Raw genomic sequence first — 19,740 nt, 5'->3', positions numbered from 1 at the left:
TAAGGCATCTTTTCTATTGTCCTAGTGCAAGGTGCTCAACTTCTTTTTAATGACACTACTCTAACAACCACACCCTCCTGTCTATAACTTTTACCTCATTCCTTTTCTGGATAGATTGCATGTTTTTCAAATCCTTCTGCTTTGCTCTTTTGCTTGTGATTCCCACTGTAATCTTGGCTAAAAGCAGCCAGTAATATCCATGCCACAGCCTGGAATGCTATGCTGTCTTGAAATTTCCTCCACCAAATGAATTAGTGCTACCTTCCCCCCACCCCAACCCCCAGGGTCTCACACTTGCTAGGCAGGCACTTTGCCACTTGAGTCACTCCTGCAGCCCATTACTTTTCGGTTTAGCCTCACTCAGTATCAGGACAAGGACGAAATGTAGACAGTGTACTGTTCAATAAGCAAATGAATATTTGTGTTTAGAAAGAAGACAGAGATCTAGAAATCTGTCATATTGGTGGCCATTAAGGCTTAAAGGTGGGTGGGACACAAAGCTGAAAGAACACCAGTATCTGGGGGACTTCAAAGAAAGTGCAGAGGAGACTCAGGAGAAGCTAGAGGTGAAGGAAGGAAGCCAGGGGAGTATGATGACACTTCAAATGTCTGGGGTATGGTGATAATACCTCAGATACTAGGTAGGCATCGTAGGAAATCAGAAACCATAGAGTTGTTAGTTTGTTTATTTTTGTTAAGGTTGGAAGACATCTTAGAAACTATCTTGACTCATTTGTCAGAAATTCAGTGCCCAGAGAAGTAAATTGACTTAGGGTTGTACGTAGAGGTCTGCACTTATCAAACTTGCTTGTAGGAAAAGACCCTATACTCCTTAATATTAAATTTCCAAACTTCATGTACAGGTACTTTTGTAAAATACAATAAAAAGATGTAAAAACCTACAAACCCAAATTCCTTTTTTTGGGTTGGGGGGGCAGCACTGAGGTTTGAACTCGGGGCCTACTCCTTGAGCCACTCCACCAGCCCTATTTTGTTACGGGGTTTTTTGAGATAGGGCTCTTGAACTATTTGCCTGGGCTGGTTTCAAACTGTGATCCTCCTAATCTCTGCCTCCTGAGTAGCTAGGATTAGAGGCATGAGCCACTGGCGCCCAGCGTTTTTTTGTTTGTTTTTTTTTTTAAAAGCTGTATTTTATTTATTATTATTTTTGTGAGGGGGGCGGTACAGGTGTTTGAACTCAGGGCCTGACACTTGCTAGGCAGGCACTCTACCACTTGAACCCCTCCACCAAGCCCCCCTAAATTCTTTTAAATGTTTTAAGGTGTAGAGTATAAAGGATGTAGAGTAGTTGACTAGTATTTGTGAGACCTTAGGTTCCATCCTCAGTACCACAAAAAATAAAGTTTAAAGTATAATTTCTTTTACCCCTTTTGTTTTTATAGTTAAAAGTTTTGATAAATACATACAGTGCTGTAGCTACAACCCAATCAAGATGCAGAGCAAACTGGGCTCGGTGGTGTGTGACTGTAGTCCTAGCTACTCTGGAGGCTGAGGTGGAGGATTGTATGAGCACAGGAGTTCAAAATCAGCCTGGGTAACATTGTGTAAGATCCTATGGAAGTTTGGGGGAATGGCAGAACCGATCTTCCTGTCCTTTTGCAATTTTATCTTCAGACCTGTAATCTAAATTGTTTTTACTCTGCTTTCTTTTTCCAGAATGCCATAAATGGAATCACAGTAATAAAACCTTTTAAATCTGGCTCCTTAGAATGTCGCATTTGTCATTCATTCATGTTTTGTATCAGTAATTCCTTCCTTTTTATTGGTGAATAGTATATCATTTAATGGTCATACTGCATTTTGTTTATCCATTCATCAAAAGAAGGAAACTTATGCTGGTGTGGTAGTATATGCTTGTAATGGTTGTAATCCCCATCTCTTGGGAGGCTGAGGCAGAAGAAGACAGAGTTTGTGGTCAGCCTGGGCTACATAATGAGACTTGTTTCAAAAAAAAAAAAGGATACTTGTGTTTTTTCCTGTTTGGAGATAATAAATATAGCTGCTAAAAACACAAATATACAGGTGTGTAAATGTAAGTTTTCATTTCACTTGTATAAATACTTATGAGTTAATTGGATTATATGATACATGAATAACTTTATAAGAAATGACCAACAAACCGGGCATGGTGGTACATACCTATAATCCTAGCACTCAAGAGACTGAGGCAGGCAGATTGAGAGTTAAAGACTAGGCTACAGTAGCAAGACCCTGTCTCAAATAAGTAAATAAACCAACAAATAAATAAAATCTGCCAAAATTGTTTTCCAAAATCAATCACACTATTTTGCATTTCCCTGACAGTGTAGGAGAATTCCAGTTGCTCTGGTTTTTTTCCAGCACTTGGTACTTTAGGTTTTCAAAAAACCATTTCAGTAAGTAATGCAGTTTCACTCTAGTTTTAATTTGTGTTTCTCTGGTGTTTTTTTTTCTTTTTGAATTCAGGGTTTTGTGCTTCTAAAGCAGGCGGTCTATTCCTTGAGGCACACCTCCAGTCCATTTTGCTCTGGTTATTTTGGAGATGGGGTCTCATGAACTATTTGCTGGGCCTGGCTTGAACCATAGTCCTTCCAGTGTCATCATCCCAAGTAGGTAGACTTACAGGTGTGGGCCACCAGTGCCAGCTTCTCTGATGATTATTGATATTGGCCATTTTTTATATGATAATTTGCTGTAGTAAATCTTCCAAGCTTCAATTTTTAATAAGAAGATCCAGCCGTCATAAGATTACTCTATTAGATTGCGGTGAAAGTTCCCAAGTACTTCCACTGCAATTTCTTTTCTCTCTTGTCATAGACTAGTAAGAGAAAGCTGGTCACAGGTATCACACTGTGGGTTGCTTTAGCCTAGGTAATGGCAGAACAGGGACCAGAACTTTGGTACCTTTATTTTTAGACTCGTGTGTTTCCATATCACTACTTGCCAATCACTGTAGTTTCTTTTCTTCATCTAATGAATGTTAGCCTTATCTAACCTGTAATTTAATCATTTTCGTTTTCCTTTATTTAATTCAGTTTTGATGTATACATTTTAAAAAATACTTTCTATTCATTGTCAGGGTTTTTTTTTTTTTTTTAACCTACCTTTTACTTTTTTTGTTTGGTACTGAGGTTTGAACTCAGTGCCTCCAGCTTGCTAGGCAGGTACTCTACTACTTGAGCCACAAATCTCAGTCTTTATAATCTTGAAAGTTAAAAATAAAAAATAAAAAATCCTGGACTAAAGACTGATGAGGCTAAAGTTTCAACTTATTTCTCACAGTTATCACCCATTCCCAGTTCCTTGGTAGATGGTCTAGATTACTTGTAAACTGTTGGCTGAAGTACAAAATGTGGAACCAAAAAGTAATCTCTGTGTTCTTTTATTTCTATTAAAGGATTTTTTTTTTGACAGTCTTGCTATATTGCCCACTGGCCTCAAACTCCTCCTTCTACCTCTTGAGTGCTGGGATTACAGGTATGGGCCACCAGGCCAAGATTTAAAAAAACAAAACCAAAAAACTTCTGATTGTTACACTTTGGTTCCTTGATGATAGTTAAACATATCTTCTTTTAGCATTGAAAGTAGTATAGACATAAGGAGCTATTGAGGTTCGTCCAGCTTGGTGGAGATAGGAGCTGCAGTATAGGTTTTGTGCTGTTTCTTATGTTATTAATAGAGAATGGGTGTGAGACAGCAGCAAGGAAATGGCTGCTCATAAATTGTGTGCCACAGTTAGGTTAAATAATGTCCTTTGGTGCCATTAGCAAACTTAAAACAGATGGAGGAAAAGATGAGGGACAAGTAAATAGTAAAGTGGGACTCCTGCCATAGGTTACTAGATGAGATTAAGCTGTTTTCCTGCTACCTGTAATATTGAAGCTTCAGAATAAGCCTATTTATTTATTAGTGGTACTGGGGTTTGAACTCAGGGTGTCACGCTTGCTTGGCAGGCACTCTAGTACTAGAGCCACTCCACCAGGTTTTTTGTGTTTTTTTTTTTTGTTGTTGTTGTTGTTTTGTTTTTTCAGTATTGGGGTTTGAACTCAGGGCCTACACCTTACCAGCCCTTTTTTGTGTTAGCTTTTTTTTGAGATAGGGTCTCATGAACTATGTTCCCCGGGCTGAGTTTGAACCTCAATCCTCCTGATCTCTGCCTTCTGAGTAGCTAGAATTATAAGTGTGAGCCCCTAGCATCTGGCCGCCAGTTCTTTTTTGTGCTGAGTTTTTTCTAGATAGGGTCATATGAGCTGTTTTCCCTGGCTAGCTTCAAACCATGATTCTGCGATACCTGTCTCCTGAGTAGCTAGGATTATAGGTGTGAGCCACAGCACCCAGCCAGAATAAACCCATTTAAACAAGTTTGCAAATAGTTTAAATCTGCAAATTTGTTTTATTAGTCTCTCTTTAGATGACAACATGCCTTTGGTTTTAACGTAAATAAAATAGAAGTCCAAATTCTTTACAATTAACCCATGAAAATTGTTATCATAGCTGGGGTGTAGTTTTATTGGTAGATTGCTTGCTCAAGGCCCTGGGTTTGATCCCCATCACCCCCACCCCAAACATTATTTTTGGGTATATAGGTAAAACTTACAACTTCACTTGTTCAGCCTCGTTCTTTCCCTTATATCATTTAGCCCTCCCTACTTTTCCTCTTTCCTAAACCTTCACTCCTCATATTTCATATTTAGCTCAGGGGGAGTGTTATTGGGTTTTAGGGTAGGATAGTACTTGCAAAGCCATTGCAAAAGATATAGTTTAGTAGTCGTATTATTATTTTCCTTTGGTGCTGTGACAAATTACTATATGTGTGGTTTAACACACATTCTCTTACAGTTCTGGAGGCCAGCAGTCTGGAGGAAGGGGGGCCCATGTTTTTTTTTTTGGGGGGGCACATTTCAGACTATATAGCACCCCTGGTTTCTCCACTAAATGCTAGTAGGACCCCCACCCCTACCCATTAGTCTTGATAGCACCAAAATGGTCACTCATTATTAAATGTCTAACATTTCCAGACATTAAGAACCAATGGAATCTTTAATTATCTTTAGATTATATTCTATTTCTAAAATGATGCATTGTGATACTCTTAAAAATGACTGATAAGCCAGGCTTTGGTGGCTACTCAGGAGGCAGAGATCAGGAGGATTGAAGTTCAAGGCCAACCTAGGCAAGCAGTTCTTGAGACTATCTTGAAAGTACCCAACACAAAAAATGGCTGATGGAGTGGCTCAAGTGGTAGAGTGCCTGCCTAGCTTGCATAGATCCTGAGTTCAAGCCCCAGTACAGCCAAAAAAAAAAAAAAAAAGAATGACTATATACCAGAACAGTTGACTTATTTAGATGGTTTCTCTTTATTTAAGTAAATAATACTCTTTGCTTTATTGTTTGGTTTTGGTAGTACTGGTGTTTGAACTTGTGCTTGCTGGTCAGGTGCTCTACCACTTGAGGCATACCTTCAGTACCCCTACCTCCTTTTTTTTTTTTTTTTTTTTTTCAACACAGGGTCTTCCTGTGTAACCCAGCTGGCTTCAAACTGGGATCCTCCTGCCTCAGCCTCCTGAGTGCTAAGATTACAGGAGTGCACCACTTTTGCCTGGCTGTGATAGGTTTCTCTTATAATGCTATCTTTCTTCAGTCCTGTCAGGTATTTATTTATTTTTGCGGTACTGGGGCTTGGACTCAGGGCCTACACCTGAGTGGAGCCATTCCACCACCTTTTTTTGTGTTAGGAATTTTTTAAGATAGGGTCTCATGAACTACTTGCCCAGGCTGGCTTTGAACTGCGATCCTCCTGATCTCTGCCTCCTGAGTAGCTAGTATTACAGGCGTGAGCCACAAATGCTCAGCCCCCTGTCTTTAAGAAAATTCTTTCTTAGCTGGTTGTGGTATAGCTGCCTATAATAATAGCAGCATGGGAGACAAGCAGGAAGATAACTTGAGCTCATGAGTTTGACAGTAGCCTGGGCAACATAGTAAAACTCCATCAGAAAACCAAATCAAACGAAAAATCTTTGTTTTTTGGTTTTTGGTTTTTTTTTACAGGACTGGGGTTTGGACTCAGGGCTTCACACTTAAAAGCAGGCGCTCTACCACTTGAGCCACATTTCCATTTTGCTCTTATTATTTGGAGATGGGGTGGTCTTGCAAACTATTTGCTCAGGCTGGCATCAAGCTGTGATCCTCGTATTTATATTTTCTATTTATGTCATAGTTGGAATGACAGGCACATACCACCACACCCACCTTTTTATTGGTTGAGATAGGGTATTAGTGTTTGCCTGGAATGGCCTTGAACTTGATTCTTCTGATCTCTGCTTCCTGAGGCACTAGGATTGCAGTGGTGAGCCACCTTGCCTGGCTAGAAATAGATTTTTTGGCGGTTTGCATTTATTTTATTTGATGGGTTTTGAACCCAGGGTTTCACACTTGCAAAGCAGGCATTCTACCACTTGAGCCACACAGCTCCAATCCATTTTTGCTCTGGTTACTTTTGGAGATGGAGATCTTGAGAACTATTTCCCTAGGCTGGTCTCAAACTGCGATCCTCCCAATCTCAGTCTCCCAAGTAGTTAGGATTATAGGTGTGAGCCACCAGCATCCAGCCACACTATACTTTTTATGTTTTTTGTTTGTCATGTATGTATAGCATGAGTTCCATATAATCTGGCACAGTCTGTATTTAGTAGTAGCTAACTGCCAATTACAAGCTGTTCCCAGGGTTGGAGGAGTGGCTCAGTAGTAGAGTGCCTGCCTACCAAGTGTGAGGCCCTGACTTCAAACCCCAGTACCAACTCCCCCACCACCAACAAAAAGCCCTAAGAGCTGTGCCCGGGAGCTGGGCACTGATGATTCACGCCTGTAATCCTAGTTACTTGGGAGGCTGATATCAGGAGGATCATGGTTCGAGGGCAGCCCAAGCATGTAGTTCCAGAATAACCAGAGCAAAATGGACTTGGGTGGGGGGGGGTGGTTCAAGTGGTGGAGTGTCCAATTTGCAAGCACAAAGTCCTGAGTTCAAACCCCAGTCCCACCCAAAAAAAAGAAAAATGAAAAATTATTCCCAGGACTGGAGACATGATCAAGAAGCTCTAGAGTTCAAAGCTCATTACCACCAAAAAACAAAATACAGAACAAGAAGAGCTTAATCTATATTAGCACTTCATGAAATTGGTGATATTGCCATTTTATAACTGAGGAAACTAAAGCTTAGAGAAATTAGAAAGTTGCTCAAAGTCACACAGCTAATGAATGACAGGACTAGTATTTAAACTTAAGGTTGTTTATCTGAGTAGTTTCTGGGCATATCAATTGAGGTTGTGTACAGAAGGGAATATACTGAATGTTTTCTGCAGAGAGGCAAAATTTTGGTATAACTGCTTTATGTTTCTATCCTCAAATACTTGGTGTCTTGTTTTTTTTTAATTAAAAAATATATTTACTGGGTGGCAGAGTGGCTCAAGTGTTAGAGCAAGCATGAGTCCCTGAGTTCAAACCTCAGTACTGCCCAAAACAAAACAAACAAACAAATGTATTTATTTAGAAGCATTCAGAATGTTAACAAAATAACTTCCACTTTTTTTGATGTGAGGGAGGTACTGGAGTTTGAACTCTGTAGGCCTCACGCTTGCTAGACAAGCACTCTACTGCTTGAGCGACTCCATCAGCCCATTTTTTGTGTGTTGGGTATTTTTGAGATAGGATCTTGAATACTATTTGGGCTGACTTCTCTGCCTACTTAGTAGCTAGGGTTGTGAACTAACAGCCCTCAGCAGCTTTTTAATTTTTTTGCAATTATAAACAGTAGTCAATAGAACAAAATTATTTCATATAAGCTGCATCAGAAACAACTGAAGATGTGAAAACCACCTGTCCCCATATGTCTCGTATATATATGTGTGTATATACACACATACATACATACATATATATAATTCGTGCTATGCAACAGGAGCCTGCTTTAATTTCCATGGCAGTTTACAACCACCATACTGTACCAGGCAAGGTTAGTGGCTATTGCAAATATCATCGTGGCAGGGCTATCTAAAGACACATTCCTGTTAATTGTACAGTTAGTTACTGTTACATAGTAAGTTTTGTTTTGTTTTGGGTGGGGCTGGGGTTTGAACTCAGGGCTTCATGCTTACAAAGCAGGCACTCTACCACTTGAGCCACACCTCCTAGTTACTATTACAGTTGAAAAGTACATCTCACACAGCCTCACCTTTTGTTTCCTTTTTTTTTTTTTGTGGGACTAGGGTTTGAACTCAGAAATTTGCCCTTGCATAGCAGGTGCTCTACCACTTGAGCCACCACACCTCCAGCCCACTTTGGTCTGGTTATTTTGGAGATGGGGGGGCGTCTCATGAAGTATTTGCCCACAAACCTCCCAATCTGCGTCTCCCCCAAGTAGCTAGGGTTACAGGCATGAGCCACCCACCAGCTCACAACTAATCTGTTTCTTTAAAAGAACTGAGTTGTGTACAGGTAGGTTGAATGTTTTATAGACAAGAAAACTGCACTAGAACCAACTTACGCATCTTCATCGTATTTTCTTTCATCTTCCTCCTTTTCCTAATCATCCCCTTCTTCTTTTTCCTTGTTCTTTTCAGCCTTGACAACTCCCGTTTTGGCTGTATCAGGTTTTCCTTTAGATTTGGTAGGCAGCAGTATCCTTTTTGTATTTTTCCTTTAGCTAAGCAGCCACCTTTTCATAAGGCTGTTATCTGCAGCAGTGTTGTTTCACATCTTTCAGTTTGTTTGCAACATCATCAGTGGATAGGTCAAGATGTTCTTTGATTTTTGAGTGATACTCAGAAGAAGGAAGGAGGCCTCTTGCGTACACTGGGATTGAGATCCATGCAGTTTCTTGTTGTTCTCCCTCTAGAAAGGATATAGGTTTTCATTTCTCTTTCATAACGAGTCTTCTCTGCCTTTGCCATGTTTTCAGATTTTCCTTTCTCTTCAGCAGACATGGTCTTCCACCTCTGTGAGCACTTATTAGAAAACTCAGAGAAGTAGACTGAAACATTGGATGCTTCTTGTGCTCTTTCTGTCATGTTTGTTCAAAGAATGCATGTGATGACATTTTGCTCCTTCTTAAGATCTCCTTGACCCGCATTTAGTTCTTCCTCATAGAAGCGGAGTCATCAAGTGTCCATCCAGCTTTCAGCTGTCCTGGAGCTGGCTTTGTGGAGCTCAGTAAACTCACTGTGTCTTTTTTGTGCACTAAGTTATCCCCATTTGGCACTTCATGTAGGCCTTACTTCTCCCCCATAATGTACTTGGCATGTTAAGGCTACTTAACATCCCTTCTTTAGCATTCATATTCTGTATTAACTCTCCCCAAATTAATCTCTTAATAGGTTGTGTTTTAGATTGAATAATAAAGTGGAAAAAATTAGGTGGTTAGGAAAGGCTTTTGTGATAAGAAGTCTAAATTGTTTATAGTCCATTTGCCTGAGGATTAGGTGGCCTCAAACTGTGTGTAGCCTGGACTCCCTCTCCCTCAAACTTGGGATCCTCCTGCCTCAACCTCCTGAGTTCTGGGATTATAGACATGAACCACCATGCCTAGCCCATAATACTTTTTATTTTACTCAGAACCCATGATGGCAATGTCATTGGAAGTCTGGTTAGAAAGAGGGTGGTAGAAAGGGTGACAGCAATAATTTGTATGCAGTGGTTACTTTTCAGCTGAATTTCCTATCAACAAATACGTTTCAGAATGAGTAAGAGCAGATGGTACTGATTGCTATTATAGAAGAAGTGTTTCAGTTTGCGCTCTTGTTCTTTGTGCTTTTTGTGGTGCTTTAGTGCAGTGTGAGTACTTAGAGAAACAAGATCCAAAATAGTATAAACTGAGCCATTCAATTAGCTGGAAAGGAAAAGATTGGTTGGTACCTTGAGAACTGGTTTTAGGGTTTATTGGGAGGCAAATAACAGTTCATGCGTCTCTGCTAGAACAAGCAGCCAGAGTAGTTTACCTATAGAAACCTTTAACTTTCAGAAGCTTCCGTTTAGCTAAGTAATTTTTTTTTCTTTTCCAGTACTGGGGCTTGAACTCAGGGCCTACACCTTGAGCCACTCCACCAGCCCTTTTTGTGTTAAGTATTTTCCAGATAGGGTCTTGTGAACTATTTGTCTGGGGTGGCTTTAAACCACAATTCTCCTTATCTCTGCCTCCTGGATAGCTAAGATTACAGGCGTGAGCCACCTGCGCCCAGCAAAGTACAATAGACACTGAACTTTTTGTTTTGAGACCTTGTTCGTTCTTCCTCTTGCTCTTACTCTTTGATCACTCTCTCACTCTCATCTCTTTCTCTCTCTGGTCTTTCTTGCTTCCTGTCTCTGCTGGGATCCAGCCAGGGCTTTAATTATGCCAAGCCTGTGCTTTAACACTGAGCAACACCCTTAGTCAAGAAATTTCATTTTTTGAAAGTGTTTTCTGAAGGTGAGAGTGTACATTTGTATGTATTAATACTTGAGAACTTTTGGTTCAGCTTGACTGAGAACTTTGGAGGTGGTATCAGAATGAGAAAAGTAAGAACTAGTTCAGTTTAGTGAGTTTTTAAAAGGTTGCAAGGAGAGCTGGGAGAGACAAGGATGGAGACTAAAACACGAAGAGAGGTTGAGTTTATGGTACCTCAGTGGTAGAGTATATGAGCAAGGTCCTGAGTTTGATCTCCAGCACTGCAAAACAGAGAGAGCGAGACAGAGACACTAAAGGAAAAAAATATATCCATTACTGAACCTACTTTAGGATGAGGAGGGATGGTAAATAGAAAGGTGAACATTTTGATGTGTTGTCAGGAAAAATGAGGGGACTGATTTGACTAATGCTAACTGTCCAAAGATGGCTTTATGAAGTACCACCAAAGGACATGACTAGACAGTGTAGATCCATGTGGCTGAAGGGAATGGTAGAGAGGTGAGGTGAGAGGATATAAAACAGGAAAGGTAAATGAGAGCCATATCTTGTATGCAGCTCTGGAGGTTATGATTTTTCCAGTCAGCAATGTAAAACTCTTTAAACAACAAAGAACCAAATGTGAATCATTTGTAGTACAGAGAGTCTATCAAAGGGGAGCAAAATCAAAAGCAATGCAATGATTGATGAAACATGTTGAGGGTTTGTACTCAGACTGTAACAATGCAAATGGAAGCAGCTGGGTAGCAGTATTGATTAGATGAAACTATAGGACTTGGTTGGCTGATAGTGGTAGCATGTTCATAGTCGAGGGACAGTGAAGAGTCTAAGACAGTTTCTTAGCTTTGTGTAGTACTTGAAGCTCTTTCAAAGGAGAAACTTCCCTGGTTATGTAAGTTACCTCCTTAAAAATGTAATTGACCCATGTACCCACAAAAGGCAGACCCAAATCTGCTTTGATTTTTTTCCCCCTCTGCTCTCACCCAACAATCAATGTAGAAGACTGCTGTGACCTTGAAAGGTGTGAGGATTTCTCCCTACCTTGACCAAACAATTCTGTTACACCGACACCAGCCTAGTATCTTCTAATCTAGTTCAATTCTGTCACTAAATGCGTGGAGAAAGCTGTTAGAACCTGCAAGTTGGCGGGGGGGGGCTCAGTTCCCAAGATTACCTCCTTTCCCTTTAGATGTTAGTTTCTTTTATCAGGGTATTTTTACCTGTGCTTTTTTTTTTTTTTTTTTTTTTTTATCTTTTGGCAGTATTGGAGTGTGAACTCAGGGCCTTGTGCTTGCTAGGTAGGTGCTCTACCACTTGAGCCCCTCCTCCAACCCTTACCTGTGATTTTGACAGCGTTGCTACTCACTCTTGTTCTTGGGTTCAATTAATTTCTCTTACTGACTCACAGAACTCAGAGAAACATGTTTGCTGGTTTATTATAAAAGTTATTACAAAGGATACAGATAAAGAGATGCATAGGATGAGGTATTGGAGAAGGAGCTTGGAGCTTCCATGCATTCTCTGGGCATGCCATCTGCCAGTAACTTCATGTTTGCTTATGCAGAAACTCTCTGAATCCTTTCCTTTCTGTGTTCTTTTTTTTGTGTGTGTGCAGTGGGGGGACACAGTACTGGAGTTTGAACTCAGGATCTTGTGCTTGCTAGGCAGGCACTCAGTCACTTAAGCCTTGCTGCTGGCCCTCCTTTCTGGTTTTTATTGAGACTTCATTGCGTATGCATGATTGGTTAAATTCTTGGCCATTAGTAATCAACTTAATCTTCTCCTGTTCTCTAATTCTGTCTTGGTCTTTCTGATGATCAGCCACCATATTGAAGCTACCTTGGAGCTGCCAGCCATTAGCCAACTTAATTGCATGGCAAAAGTCACTAACCACTTTGAAGAGTCCAGGGATTTTAGGAGTTGTATGCCAAGAAACAAAACTGAAGACCAAATATATTTAACATTGCCAGCTGGTAGAGTGGCTCATGTTGTAGAGTCCCTATCTAGCAAGTGTGAGGGCCCAAGTTCAAAAAGTACTGCCAAACAAAACAAAGCAAACAGACGACATCAACAAAAAACAATGCCACACCAAATGAAAGACAAATCTGTATTTTTCCAATCCCCCAAAGAAGGATGTTTGTTTTTTTGATTTTTAAAAAAAATTTCTGACAAGATTTGAATGCAGGGCCTCAGCACTTGCTAGGCAAAGCACTCTATAACTGTACCATGAACCACCCACTCTACCCCCAACACTTTTTGCTTTAGTTATAGGGTCTGGAGGTTTTCTTTTTACCTAAGGCCAGCCTGAGACTTCCTGTGATTCTCTTTGTTGAAGTGTGAGGTGGGGGGAGGGTTTCACTAACTTTTTGTTAGGACTAGTCTCAAAATGTGATTCTCCTAATCTCTGCCTCCTGAGTAGCTGGGATTGTAGGTGTAAGCCACCACATCTGAGTTCTTTGAACTTTCTTGTACTAAAATGCACAACAAAAGTTACTATCTTAATAATTTTGACTGTGAATTTTGGTCATATTAAATACATTAATAATGTATAGCTGTCACTATTGTCTGTCCATAACCTTTGTCTTGTAAAATGGAATCTTAAGTTGGGCCCAGTGGTTCCATGCCTCTAATTCTGACTATTCTGGAGAATTGCAGTTTGAGGCATGCCCAAGCAAAAAGTGTTAGGGAATCTCATTTAAGCCAGTGAAAGCTGGGCTGTTGGTGTGCCTGTCATCCCAGCTACGTGAGAATCATAAATAGCGAGGTTCAGGCCAGCCCAGGCATAATTCAAGAGCAAAATTGTATTCAGAAAATAACTAAAGCAGAAAGGGCTGGATGTATGGCTCAAGTGGTAGAGCACCTGCCTACCAAGTTCAAGGCCCTGAGTTCAAACCTCAGTGTGAAGGGACAAAAGCCACTATGACTGGCTGAGATCCTGCTTTCTATTCTTTTGGGTATATTCTCAGAAGTGAAATAAGTACATTACATGATAATCTGATTTTCATTTTTTTTTTAAGTAACTGTCATACTGTTTTTGGTAATAACTATACCATTTTACATTCCCACCAGTAGTGGACTTAATTCCCAATTTCTTCACATCCTCACCAACACTTGCTGCTTCTTATTTTTTTCATAGTAGTCATCCTGATAGGTATGAGATAATAAAAAGAAGATTTTTGGCTAACATATACATAGATTTCTAGAGTTTTAAGTGAAATGATCAGAAGTGGGTAGTTTTTTTGGTAATATTTATTGTTTTCACATTAAATTACACCTTTTTGTGTGATAGTGGTTTTTTCCACTCATTTCTTGAAATAATTTTATTCCATTTTTTCCATTGACTTCTTAGATGTATGTCTTTGTGAACTTCCTGAAAAGGCTATAGCTACTGTTTGAGTTATAAACCCTTTAAACATTTGTATGTGATTCACTTACTGAAAATTTTCTTGTAAGTTCATTTATCCCAGATACCTGTTTGCTCTTTGTTGTTTTTACAGTGTATTATATTGCTTATAAATTTAAAACACATTAAATTAGAAGTGCATACACTACAAAATTCAAAAGATATAAGAAGGGTTGTCAGTGGGTCTTGTCCCTCTTGCCCTGGTGTGTTATCTGGTGAGCTCAAATCTGTGAGCTCCCTCACTGAGGGAGTTATTAGACATTGATCACATGTAAGCACAAATGGGAAACTAAGTGCTGGGATACTAAGACAAGAAAACCAATCCCTGTGTTCAAGGGGCTCCTACTCTTTTGAAGGAGCATAAAGTAAGCTAACATTTACTCTTCAGTAATGTATCCATAGATATAACAGAACAGTATTATAGGGTTGGGAGCTAGGAGGTAGTTTAGCTCATAAATTGACAAAGTAACACTTTTTGGTGATTCTCAACATGCCTAAACTAGCTGGGGAGATGAGGATAAGGGCATCTCTTTACATGTAATTTGGTTTGTCTATAGTAAATTGTAGACAATGGAGAAATAAGCCAGAGATATAAGCTCAGACTTAAAAAGGACCTTCCAGCTCATAGACACTTTGAAATTTGTACTCTAGTCATCAGGGAAAGAGCTATTAAAGAATTTTAAGCCAGGGTGGGGGTCAGTGGGTGGTATAATCAGCCTTGTATCCTAGCAGCAAGTTTGAAGATAGAGTGATAATCAGTTAGGAGCCTATTGTAGTAGTTAGGTAAGAAGTGTGAAGGACTTGATCTAAAGCCCTGGAGGCAGATATAGTACAGATGAGAAAGATGAGAGATGATTAGGAGTAGAGTCAGCGCTTCCATTTCTCACATTAAGGCTAGAAGAGGAATCTCATGAATAATCCCACTTAGGAGGAAAAGTTGCTGAATAAAATGTGTAGTATTTAAAAAAAATCTTTTCTAATGTATCATTTAGCAAGAAGCTAAAATGGAAATGAAATTGGGAATGAAGATGTTAGCTAGCTTTAAGGCAAACTTTTTTTTTTTTTTTTGGTGACACTGGGGTTTGAACTCAGGGACTTATGCTTACTAGGTATGCGCTGTACCACTTGAGCCCTTCCACCAGCCCAAGGCAGACTTTACCCTTGTGGAATCTGCCCAAATTGATTAGTTTTGAACTTCCCTTTTTTTATAGCCTCGTAGGGCATACAAAGCCAAACCCCAGGGCCTTCTGAAGAAGAGAAATCTAAAAGGAGACACCTCCCTCCTTCATGAGGACGATACTTTAATGTTTCATCCGTGGCAGGGGTGGTGGTTGCATGTATGGGGAAAATACCTAAAAAAGGCCTGTTGTAGAATGACATTTTCCTTGTGGTCTTGAAAAACTTCCATGTCAAGAATGTATTTAAATTGGTCTCTGGTAGAACCTTGCAAAAACTGTCAAGTCAGATCCTATTAGGAAGAATGTACCTTCAACATGGGCTTCAAAATTCTACAGATTAAAATTCCAGGGCACAGGAGATCACAGAGGGTGAGAGGGGGAAGCCCACAAATTAGCCAGGCATGGTGATACATGCCTGTAATCCCAGCACTTGAGAGGCTGAGGCAGGAGGGTTTTGAGTTCCAGGCCAGTTTGGGCTACCTATTGAAACCCTGTCTCAAATACCACAAACTGTACAAAAACTGTTGCATGATGAGTAAGGGCCAGGAGAAACAAGAGATAGTGATCTACAGTGACTGCAGGAAGTTTATATTGTATTATAGTAACACTGGGAAGTTTGAAGAAATGGAAAGATTGAAATAGAAATATGAATTACAGGTCTCTGAAACATGGCCAAACAGATGACAGAATAAAACAAAAATAGAACTTCTAGTTATAAAACTAAATAGACAGATTGGCACAGCTAAGCAGAATGTGTGAACTAGAAGAGAACAATGGATTACCAAGAATACAACATAGAGACAAAAGAAAGGTTGGGACATACATGTTAGAATGAAGAGCTCTGATATAACACTAATTGAAGTTCCACAAGGAATATGAGTAGAAGGGAGGGGCAATGGTCAATTTAAATGGCTGAGAATTTTCAGAATTGATTTTTAAAAAAATCCTCAGGTGTTAGAAATCCAGTGAATCCCAAGGAGAACAAATAAAATTAGCCTTGACAAATCAGTAAAAGTACAGAAGGAGGAGGACAGAGAAATCTTAAAGGCAGCTAGGGAGAAACAGCAGATTGCTCTAAAAATCTTTGTCTTTACTCTAACAAGAGTAAATAGCAGTAACAGGAGGCAAAGGACACTGGAATTCTGTTTTTATTTGGAGGGGACCTTGCTGTCAACCTTGAAATGACATAGTCAGTAGAACTGTCTTTCAGGAATGACAGCAAAATCAAGATATTTTCAGACATAATCTTAGAAGAGAATTTACTGCCAGCAGATGAAGATTTTTTGTTTTTTGAGACAGGGCCTCAAACTGGTGATCTTCCTGCCTTAGCCTCCCGAGCGTTGGGATTATAGATATGTGCCAACATACCTGGCAACAGGAGAGTCTAAGAAACATAACTCAGATGAGGAAAAAAAATCTCCCAGTGAAAAGCTTGAGATGCTTTATAGTGGCCACAAAGTATTTCCATCAAATAGATACTATAATTCACACTGTGCTTTTATTTATTTATTTTCAGTGAGACTGGGGTTTGAACACGGGTTTCCAACTTGCAAAGCAGATGCTCTACCACTGGAACCACACCTCTTGTCCATTTTGCTCTGGTTATTTTGCTTTTTTTTTTTTTTTTTTTTGTACTGTACTAAGTTTTGAACCCAGGGCGTTGAGTTTGCTAAGCAGACACTCTACCACTTGAGCCATGTTCCTAGCCCTTGCTCTGCTTATTTTGGAGATGAAGGTTTCGAACCTCGATCCTCCCGATCTCAGCCTCCCAAGTAACTAGGATCACAGGCGTGAGCCAGTAGCACCTGGCACATTGCACTATTATTGCCCATTTATGGTGTTTGAATTTTCAGTTATAGTTAGTCTGGACATACATATGGATATGTTTATGCATGTAGTATTTTATATTGAATTCTAGAAGTTTGCATTATGAGTCAAAAAAGAAATGAGAATTTTTGTTTCTTGGTGCACGTTGCAAAATTGTTTCCTTAAAGGACTTTGCCAATTTTACATTTCATTCAACAGACTGTGCCGTCTTTATTTACAAATAAGTGTTAGAGCCCATTTTAAATGACAAAGATTGACAAGAATTACCAGATTTTGATTAGTTATATCTTAGACAAAAATGTTCATTTACTTCTCTTTGGTATTAAAAATACTTTCTGGGCCAGGTGCAATGGTTCACACTTGTAATTCCAGCTACTTGGGAAGCAGAGATTGGGAGGATCAAGGTTGGAAGCTAGATAAGGCAAAAAATTAGTGAGATCCCCATTTCAAGGAAAAAGTTGGACACAGAGATAGATACTTGTCATCCTAGCTGTGCTGGAAGCAGAAGTAGAAAAGTAGGAGGATTGCTGTCCAGGCCAGCCTAGGCAAAAAGCACCAGACCCTACCTGAAAACTAATGCAAAAAGGGCTGGAGGTATTGCCAAAAAATGAACAAAAATTGTTTTCTGAACAAAGCGGAAATGCTAGTTGAAGTGCATACTTTTTATTAGTGTAAATTATTTTTACAAAGGAGTTTCATTGTGATATTTCCATAGATGTGTAAAATGTACTTTGATCAAACTCACCAGTTCTATTATATATATATTATATATATATAGTTTATATATATATATATAAAACTATCAAAAAAAAGGAATCATGCTTGATAGGCAGGTGCTCTACCAGTATTGGTAGAGCTGTGCCTCCAGCCCTCTATAATACTCTCTTAACCCCTTTCTGAAATGCATTCTTTCTAATAGAAAGCATTTCTAACTTTCCAGAATGTAGTTTTAATTTTTCTTTATCTTTTTTCTGAGTTTATTAAAAAATACATACTTAGACAATTAAAGAAATGTCAAATAGCCTTTAGTTTTTTGTTGTTGTTGTTATTGTTCTTGGCACTAGGGTTTGAACTCAGTCTTTGAGTTTGCAAAGCAGGCATTCTACCATTTGAGCTACACCTCCAGTCCATTTTGCTCTGTTTATTTTGGAGATGGGGTCTTAACTATTTGCCCAGGTTGGCCTCGAACCTCATTCCTTCCAATCTCAGGCTCCCAAATAGCTAAGATAACAGGTGAGAACACTGGCGCCCAGCTTAGTTTTTGTTTTATTATGAAAGAAGGCTACTGTTTCAGTGCTTCTATATTATTTTCTAGCTCTGTGTATATCACAGCAACCAACCAACCTCCAGTCCATTTTGCTCTGTTTATTTTGGAGATGGGGTCTTAACTATTTGCCCAGGTTGGCCTCGAACCTCATTCCTTCCAATCTCAGGCTCCCAAATAGCTAAGATAACAGGTGAGAACACTGGCGCCCAGCTTAGTTTTTGTTTTATTATGAAAGAAGGCTACTATTTCAGTGCTTCTATATTATTTTCTAGCTCTGTGTATATCACAGCAACCAACCAACAATGTAGAAGTAAACAAATGTGTTTAAATGAAAAAGATCATTCATTATAGAAGGGAAAGATACTATTAATTTGCTTCAGAATCTGTTTTAATATGCTCTGGTTGTCAGAAGGTATCTTTTTTAACATTTTTTTTTTTCCTATTCTTTTGTTGTTTCAGGTGCAAGCGAAAGTGTAGGAAAACATATGCTAGAGGCCTGCAACAACAATCTGGAGATGGCAGTCACTATGTTTTTGGATGGTGGAGGAATTGCTGAAGAGCCCAGTACCAGTTCAGCAAGTGTCTCCACTGTCAGACAGCACACAGAGTATGAATTGATTATTTATTGTTAAAAGCTACTCCTTGCCTAAATTAAGTAGCTGCATCTTTATCAAAGCTAGGTTAATTTTCTGGTATTGAAAAAACATGGAGGTTGAAAGAAAGCCCCTGAAGAAGTACAGATGGATATTTTTGTACTACATACACTTTCATGTCTAGAATTTAATCCTCTCTCTTACTAAATCGTCACAAGAACTTCCATGAGAAGTCTGAGAGGTGGGTGAACAAATGACAAGGTGGAGAGTAGAGCTGCATTCTTAGGCTTGAATTGTGGCTGGGAGGTGGAACTTGTATGTCCCGCCACAGCCAAAAACAGCAATAAAATCTTACAGGGGTAGATATGTAGTCCTTTATACCTTAAATAGTTATTTATAGGTAGCTACAAATAACTAGTTATTTATAGTAGAAGCATCCTCAGGGTTTGGAATGGTAGTGTATTGAGAACAATAATAAATAGTGTTTTATTCCTTTACTTATGACAAAGTGAAAATTTGTCATAAATACTCATTGGGCAAAATTCCAGCAGTCCTTGGGAAATAATTAGACATGAACCTTGCTCAAAGGAAAGCAGTGGGTTTATGAAGCAAATTTAAAAGTCCTCAAGTAAGACATTAATACCCCTCCTTTTTCATGTCTTATTGTTTATAGCATGAGGAATCCTTTTAAATATGAACAGGCCAAAGATAAGAATTTTATTTTTACTAAATTGGAGATAAATTTAAAAGACAGGTTATAATACACGCTCTCCTAAGTCAACTATAAATGTCTGCTACTCAGGTTTATATAAACCCAGTCATGTTTTCACACTGAATTCCATTAACAATTTGAGCCTTGTTGGAGGAGAATGGCATCAGTCACACTTGAAATACATGGCCAGACAATGTCAAGTTCACACTTCATGTAGAAACAGTATTATATTCATCTGGAATTATTTCAACAAAAGAGGCAATTAAGACTATAATGTCTTGCCTGAGATCTTTAAAAAATCTTTTTGTTTCATATATTAATAGATTTT

The 19,740-nt window shown here is 39.2% G+C and overlaps 1 protein-coding gene across 1 annotated transcript in view; it reads left to right on the top strand.

The window, feature by feature from the left end:
* Ubxn7 (UBX domain protein 7) overlaps positions 1–19,740 on the top strand; it is a 65,504-nt gene that overhangs the window by 6,282 nt on the left and 39,482 nt on the right. The window contains exon 2 of the mRNA XM_020176470.2: positions 18,567–18,714. Within this exon, the coding sequence (XP_020032059.1) occupies positions 18,567–18,714 (148 nt within the window). The remainder of the gene's footprint in view (positions 1–18,566; positions 18,715–19,740) is intronic.

Source organism: Castor canadensis, chromosome 5 (genome assembly GCF_047511655.1).
Source record: "Castor canadensis chromosome 5, mCasCan1.hap1v2, whole genome shotgun sequence".
Taxonomy (NCBI): domain Eukaryota; kingdom Metazoa; phylum Chordata; class Mammalia; order Rodentia; family Castoridae; genus Castor; species Castor canadensis.
This window is presented reverse-complemented; position numbering and strand designations above follow the sequence as displayed.